This window comes from Myzus persicae, unplaced genomic scaffold, assembly GCF_001856785.1.
Source record: "Myzus persicae strain clone G006 unplaced genomic scaffold, MPER_G0061.0, whole genome shotgun sequence".
NCBI lineage: Eukaryota > Metazoa > Arthropoda > Insecta > Hemiptera > Aphididae > Myzus > Myzus persicae.
Genome location: NW_019100531.1, coordinates 1 through 8,073, shown reverse-complemented (window position 1 = coordinate 8,073; position 8,073 = coordinate 1). Strand labels below are relative to the sequence as shown.

At 40.5% G+C, this 8,073-nt stretch overlaps 3 protein-coding genes across 3 annotated transcripts; 1 reads left to right on the top strand and 2 right to left on the bottom strand.

Annotated features, from left to right (window-relative positions):
• Positions 1 to 338: 338 nt before the first annotated feature.
• LOC111031007 lies at positions 339 to 3,782 on the bottom strand. Its single transcript, XM_022310779.1, has 3 exons — positions 3,716 to 3,782; positions 1,219 to 1,423; positions 339 to 1,131 (listed from the first exon to the last, which is right to left on the bottom strand). The coding sequence occupies exons 1-3, from the start codon at positions 3,780 to 3,782 to the stop codon at positions 339 to 341; spliced, it is 1,065 nt and encodes a 354-aa protein (XP_022166471.1).
• A 575-nt stretch (positions 3,783 to 4,357) lies between these two features.
• Positions 4,358 to 6,313, top strand: LOC111031000. The gene has a single exon (XM_022310765.1). The coding sequence runs from the start codon at positions 4,358 to 4,360 to the stop codon at positions 6,311 to 6,313; it is 1,956 nt and encodes a 651-aa protein (XP_022166457.1).
• Positions 6,314 to 6,977: 664 nt separating this feature from the next.
• On the bottom strand, positions 6,978 to 7,823 carry LOC111030995. The gene has a single exon (XM_022310751.1). It carries the CDS (start codon positions 7,821 to 7,823, stop codon positions 6,978 to 6,980), a length of 846 nt encoding a protein of 281 aa, XP_022166443.1.
• Between the last annotated feature and the right edge of the window lie 250 nt (positions 7,824 to 8,073).

Genomic DNA, 8,073 nt, shown 5'->3' with positions numbered 1-8,073 from the left:
CATAATAGCCACGATTTGCCGTATATAGTCTCAATCTAATTTCGTTATGCATGTCATTCCTATTATTCACATTGACTAACAAATATTTAAAATCTTCTACTTGTTCGAATAGATATCCATAATAGAGATTCTGTAATATTCTTGGTCACCTACTCATGATAATATACTTTTTCTTATTCTTGTTTGTATTGAGGCCCACTCTTTTACTAGAATTTATTTATTTATTTGTACTTTCTTCTACTTCGGTTTGAGAGTCTCCGAGAATGAACATGTCGTCAGCATATGCAAACAATGTGCCGCTACCAGTTAGATCCATTTCTCGCGTTTCGTGCATATCTCTAACCACTTTTTCCAAAGCGATGGCCTGACTTGACTTCAAAATTCCCTGACTCCATTCCCATGAAACGTTCTTTGCATTTAGTATTGGAATTGCAACCTTTAACCAAGTTTATCAGTTTCCTGGGCAAACCAAAATTTCGAAGTACTGTCCATAGCTGTTCTCTGTCCATGCTATCGTACGCATGTCTAAAATCTATAAATATCATGTGTAGGTCTTTGTCGTACTCATAATACTTTTCCATTGTTTGTCTGAGCGTGAATATGTGGTCACTGGTAGATCTTCCTTTTGAGAAACCACACTGATTTTTTCCTACAATGCCTATTAATATTGCTTCTATTCTTCGTAAGATAGCTATTGAGAGCACCTTGCACACTGTGTCTAAAAGCGATATACCTCGATAATTACTAACTTTAGTTGGATCCCCTTTCTTGAAAATAGGGCATATAACTGATGACAACCATTCCTCTTCTACTTGTTCGCTGTTCCATATCTTTGCTATAATGTGGTGTATGTTAATTAAAATTTCTTTTCCTGCAATTTTTAGTAGTTCAGGATTTATATTATCTTCCCCTGGAGATTTATTATTCTTTAGTGATTTAATAATAATTTCAATTTCCTCGATATTTGGTGCTGGCAGTTCAGGTTCTGCTGTGTGATATAGTATTTCTTCGTACTTTCCATTGTTATCATTTCCAGTGCGGGAATTTTTGTTATTTAACAGTTCTTCAAAAAATTCTTGAAATTTGTTTACGATCGGAACGATGGTTCCGATATTATATGACCATTCATGTCTGTGATGAAATTAGTACGTGCCTTGAATCCCTCTTTAATATTCGATATCTTCTATAGCTCTTTTTTCCATTGCGCGTTTCTGTTGCCTAATCACCTTGTTTGCTAGGGTTCTGAGTTTAGAGTATTCACTTATGTTCTCTTCTGTTGGATTCAGCAGCATATTTTGTCTAGCTAAACTTCGCTTGTTAATAGCAGCTTGGCATTCCAGATTAAACCAATGATTTTCGTTTTGTTTAGTGCGCTTACCTCGTAATTCAGATGCATAATTACAGATGCATTTGTAAAACTTAACTATCAAAAAATAAATGAATAATATAACAATACGAGCTGAATTAACCAGCGTTGCCCGGGAAAACTCCTTTTAGGTGTAAAACGCTGTGAAAGCAGTGTATTTTTAAATGTAAATTATATAATATTTTTAAGCGTAGCCACATCAGTCTAGAATTGAAGTAGTGTTGTTAGGAGTCCAAACTTTGGACACCCCCTTCCATGAAGCCGTCCAATTTTTGTAAATGAATAACCATATTACTTATTGTTGAATGTAAACAACACACCCTGTATTATATAGATTATAAGCAAATTATTCACACTGTAGTACAGCAGACGCTGAATAGGCATTTTATATTTCTATAGCGTATTCGTTATATGTACTAGCCTGTAGGACGATTAGTCGTTGTTTTATATTACGCATCGGAGCACAATAGTTATTCATATCAATTATACATATTATTATATTATTACATATCATATCCGATCTTACATTTATTTACCTTTAGCTTCTGTATATCTGTGTACTTCAACACTTATTGTATAGCATAATAGCTGGTTTACCCAGCTTAGCCCGGGAGGTATTCAACTATTTTATATAAAAAAAATGAGGATGAAAAAACTACTATTTTCTTATATTGTACCTTGTTTATTTATTAATTTATAATATGTTATCTCTGTACATATTACTATTGAGGTTATAATACTTCTTTCTAAACAATATTTTTTGTTCTTTGGTGAGCATACACATATAGATTTTTTGCCGAGCTGACACGGGAGCAAGCAACATAAAATTGTCCGTGGTTAAAACAGGGATTCGTAATGTTAAGGCCTGCAACCTTCAGTGTCTGTTCCTGTGCTTTATTAATAGACATTGCAAAACAAAGCTTTATAGGAAATTGTACTCGTTTAAATTCGAACGGGTATTCATTATTAATCATCGGTATCCTGGGAATGAAAAAAACTTGACCTTGGGCTGAGCCGGAAATAATTTTAGCTTCAATCACGTTCCTCTGCATAGTCACTATCCGTAATCTAGTACCATTGCATAATTTCGGCGCATTTAAATTCCTCATAAGTAGGGTTCGGATTTTATAGCATTTGCTACTTATTATAGAATAGAGATAAAAATAGGAGAGTGGGCTATAAATTTGTTTTATGCACCAGGGACCCTAAATATGAAATTTTATTTTACTATTTTTTGCATATTTGAAGAATTTTAGAATTTTAGTGCTATTTTTAAAGTTTTGGTGCTATGTTTTGCTAATATTCTTAATTCAACGCTCTATTTCATATATTTCATAAATCTCGTTTATATTGAATGACAAATTGTAGGTATTCATTAACGCGAATCAATTAGAAAAATTCCCACATTTTCGTTTCATATTATATAACATGTAATAAATCTAATATAATAAATAGTAATATAATAAAATAATAAATATCATATAATAAATAGTCCGACGATGTCGAATCTTATCTTCTTATCTGTTATTGTTTCACATAGTTGTAGATTCTATAATATACCGTCGACTGTCGTACGTATTTCAGCGTCAGTCAGCTCTCTGTATCGTTTGATTTATTACGTTTAACTCAGGTAAAATAAATAAAATATTATTTAATTAATAAATAATAATTACTTGAATTTTATTCTCATTTACTCAGATAATTTTGAATAGTTGGGTACAAACAATGTCATAATTCAAGGTATCAAGTTAATCAGTACATACAAATTTTTTTATACTGTAAACAGAGATTTTAGTTTTTTTTATATATAAATGATTTATTAAAGTCATATGATAAATTGAATACAATTTTGATTTGTATTTATTTTTATTTATTGCTATTTTTGATGTTTTTTGGTCATATTATAGCGCATATTTTAGGATTTTTGGTGCTATAAAATCCGAACCCTGCTCATAAGTATTATTGGAGCCCCAATTTTCAAGTCCAGTCTATGTGGTGAAGATCCTGATGGATTCAAAGAAAATTTTTTTTTTGCCAAAAACGATAGAAAAAAATTACACAGTCCATACTACGAAAATAATATCAGCGTACGGCGATGTTAAAATAAATACAGAAATCTATACGTATATGGCTCTATCTGAGGTTGTCGAGTTAGATTGTTGTTCGATCCGTTTGATATGAAGCTGCCGCCGTCGGTGGTCGCGCTGTGTTGACCACCACGGTAATCGATAGGTAATCAGTAACCAGGTTCGCGGGCGCTGTTTACCGTCAACTGCTATGTTGGCAACACCACCGGTGACCGTTACCGGCGCTCGGCGCAGGCGAGCTCGGTCGTCCGCGTCACTCTACTCTTTTGCTCAACGAGTACACAACAGCTCTGTTTTTGTTCTTGCTCTTCTCGCTCGCCGGCAGCCATCTTTTCCCGTTTGGAAAGCACCCGAGAAAACGTGGTCTATAGTTTTTTCGGCATAGAGGTTGTTCCGCCATCCAGCTCGTGTTGCTCATCACATTGACTGTCGTCGTCCAGTCTGTGATTCAGTTGTGAATCGTTAAGCTCATAACAACAGCTCCGTGTAGTTTTACCTACTCTCATACTTCGAGTTCACGTGTTCGTGCAGTTAACCGCTCGTTTCTCCACGACACAACGGGGCATCCGCTCGCACCCGTGGTCCAGCATATTAGCATCAGCAGTTCAGCATCTACAGTCATCAGCTCAAGACATCCAACCAGTGAGGCAGCTCAGGCGGTGATCCCCGTTCCCCCCTCCTGTTAAATATTGTAATATTGTTTTCATTATTGTTTTCCACCAAAGTATGGTCCCAATATCATGAAGAGCTGCCCTTCATCGGATTGATCAAAATACCACGTCAAGTGACCACAGAAAAGGGTACGTACGAGCTTCACGGGTTCTGTGACAGTTCAGAAATAGCATACGCTGCAGCAGTTTATCTTCTGGTACGATCAACCAATACCACTCAATGTCACCTTCTCATGGGAAAGTCAAAAGTAGCACCGGAAAAGAAATTGTCGATTCCGCGACTCGAACTTTGTGGCGCTTTACTCCTCGCCCGGACTATTGAATATGTACGAACCAATTTAACTTCATTGCAGATCACAAACGTCACTGCCTGGTGTGACTCCACAGTAGTGCTCACATGGCTCCAAATGCCAACGGCAAGATTGAAAACGTTTGTGGCGAATCGCGTCGCTCAAATTCAGCATATGACCTCATCTGACAGCTGGAGGCATGTACCCACTGCACAAAATCCAGCAGACTGTGCCACTCGTGGCCTGACTCCGAAAGAAATAAGTGATCACCCTATTTGGTGGACCGGTCCGCAATTTCTTACTCAACCTTCGGAAACATGGCCGCAAGTAACCATCTTCAACACTGTCGAACCGGGAGAACACAATGTCGAAGAAAAGCCCTTGATACTACTGGCCGTCCAAGTTGAAGAAGAGAGTAAGCTCTTAACCTCATCAACTGACCTACCTAAAGTCCTCCGTCTCACTGCATATTGGTTACGGCTCCGGAGACGTTTAGGCCACCAACCAATGGTATTTGATGAAAACCAATCACCCGGAATAAAAGAGAAAAATGAAGCGTTACTTGCTTTATTACGATGGGTACAGCGGGTACACTTCGCAGAGGATTTGAAACTTCTTACTGCAGGTCGAAACTGTTCAACAAAACTCCGATTATTGAAAGCATTTATAGACCCAATCGGGGGTCTCCTCATGGTGGGCGGGAGACTTCGCGAGGCGGATTTACCGTTTGAAAATCGCCATCCTATCTTATTACCGAAGAACTCCCAGTTGACGATACTATTAATCGATTTTTTCCACCGTCAACATTGTCACCCAGGACCTCAAACAACTCAGAACATTCTTCAACAAGAATATTGGATCATTTCCGCTCGAAGTTTCATACGAAAACGACTCCGTCAATGCGTATCCTGTTTCAAAGCCAGTCCGAAGCCCTTGCAGCCTAGTATGGGAGACCTACCGAAGCCAAGACTAGTTGGTACAAAACCATTCGCTCACGTGGGTGTTGATTTCGCTGGACCGTTCTTCGTAAAAGCCGCTCTTCTAAGACGGATCCAGACGACTAAAGGGTACTTATGTATTTTTGTATGTATGGCAACTCGTGCGGTCCATTTGGAGCTCGTCAGTGATTTGTCAACCGCTCTCTTCCTCGCGGCCCTTGACCGATTTATTAGTCGTCGTGGAAGATGTACTGACCTCTACAGCGATTGCGGAACAAACTTCGTAGGAGCAAAACGCTATTTAAAGGAAGTCCAAGATATTATTGACTCTTCAACCACAGCAACGGATCTGGATAAACGCCAAATTCAATGGCATTTAAATCCACCAGCCGCCCCACACATGGGCGGACTTTGGGAAGCAGCGGTTAAGTCCGCAAAAACGCTACTTCATCGTACCATCCACGACCAAATATTAACCTATGAAGAATTAAATACTATTTTTCATCGAGTAGAGGCCACACTTAACTCGCGTCCTCTAGGAGCCATGTCCTCGGACCCTAACGATCCTCAACCTCTGACCGCTGGACATTTCTTAACTATGGGACCTCTGGGTACGCTACCTGCACCTACCACCTCATCTACCAGTTCAAGACTCGGACTTCACAAACGATGGGCTCTTGTCCAACGAATACAACTACACTTCTGGGAACTATGGCAGAAAGATTACCTACATACCTTGCAAGTAAGATCCAAGTGGCACAAGGACGAACGTAATCTCCTGATCGTTGACCTTGTCATTGTCAAAGAACCAACACCCCCTCTCACTTGGAAAACTGCACGGGTCGTGGAAGTCCACCCGGTTGAAGATGGCGTAGTACGTGTGGCCACAGTTCGTGATGCAGACGGCAAATTATTCAAACGTCCAGCCGCAAAGTTGTGTCTATTACCACTAGATATATGAAGGAGAGATGTCCTTCAGGTGGGCGGTATGTTGTGACATTTATTCAATTATTTTGCAATCGCCGTCTTTTCGCCGTTGATACGTACACCGTACCCCCTACTCTCCTCCCGCCATACCCTATCGCACGGACTGCGTGTGCAGCTGTGCTGTACGTTTTACGTGCTGTCGTTCGAGGGCCGCAATAACGGTCGGTTGTTGTTGTTGTTGTTAATTTTGTTTTTGTACCACTTAACACCGTTGTTTGTTTTGTTCTACCACTGTCATTACCGTCACCACTGCCAACTACACCTACTTTACCGCCTTCAGTTGCAGCGACTATCTACCACACCGTACCACCTCACCGCCTGATCACGGATTGCCTTCAGGTTCCTGTTATATTTCGGGAGAACACAATGTCGAAGAAAAGCCCTTGATACTACTGGCCGTCCAAGTTGAAGAAGAGAGTAAGCTCTTAACCTCATCAACTGACCTACCTAAAGTCCTCCGTCTCACTGCATATTGGTTACGGCTCCGGAGACGTTTAGGCCACCAACCAATGGTATTTGATGAAAACCAATCACTATTATTATTGTTTTTGTTTTGTGTATTATTTAAAATAGTAGGCCGTCAATCCGGCAAATGAAACTTAACCACAACCGTGTTGCTTTGATTTTTATACAGTCCATTATATTCCGAAACACTCAGACTCGAACTGACGTCTAGAAAATGTGGGTAAGCACCGAGCAGCTAATGAAAACAACAGGAACGAGGCTAAATCTGGAATCTGAAGCGATTCCAAGATCGCAATATTTTCATCAAACACTGACAGGAACTTCTGCAGAGCAGCATGATTCTCCGAACTTGCGGCAGGAGCGTTTATCAATTTGTCAATGATTGACGACGCCAACCTGCGCGGTTTGTCATAGCGTTCGGTCAACGCCTCCCAAGCGAGGGAGAAAGACTCGTTCGAAATGGAAAACCCTTTGATCACTTCCTGAGGATCAGGGTGAAGACAACCGATTAAATAATAAAACTTAGTTACATCAATAATCTTGTCATTATTGGCTACCAAATTTCCGAATAAGTCCCTAAAGGCTGGCCAATTCTGGCATTCACCGTCGAAATATGGTAGGGGGATTTCAGGTAGTCTCGTAGGTGACAAAGGTGAAGGCGCATATGGTGTTGGATCAACTTTGGACGACCCAGCGGGAGTACTCGAATTGTCACCAGTGGTCTCATACGTCACTCGCTGGACGGTACCAACGCTCACACCTAAAGCCGGTTGCGCTTCATTCCACACGGCCTTAATATCCACTACTAACGTTCGGATCTCAACATCCAACCTTACCGGAAACTCTGTCAGCAAATTCAAATCGGACAGGATTGACAACAAATCATTAGGCCTTGTCTGTCGATGAACGATATAAGGTCGTATGCACCCATCGTCTGTGTATGGTTTGCTTTGGTGAAGGTCATATGTCATACAAGTGTTCGTCATCGTGTGCCACATGTAAGCGCCGTTATCATGCATTGCTACATCGTGCCTCGGATTCGAAGCCTGTCAGTGCTCCAGCTGCCATGCTTGGTCGGCAACAATCTCCAACGGTGCTATTAGGGACAGCTCTGGTCCAAGTACAAGACACAGTAGGGAGTTGCCGCACTATACGTGCGTTAATCGATTCGGCTTCGCAGATAAGCGCGATAACATCAAACTGCTGTGAGCGATTGGGACTCAAACCATCGCGTTGGACAGTGCCTGTCACAGGACTGTCTGGTCAAAG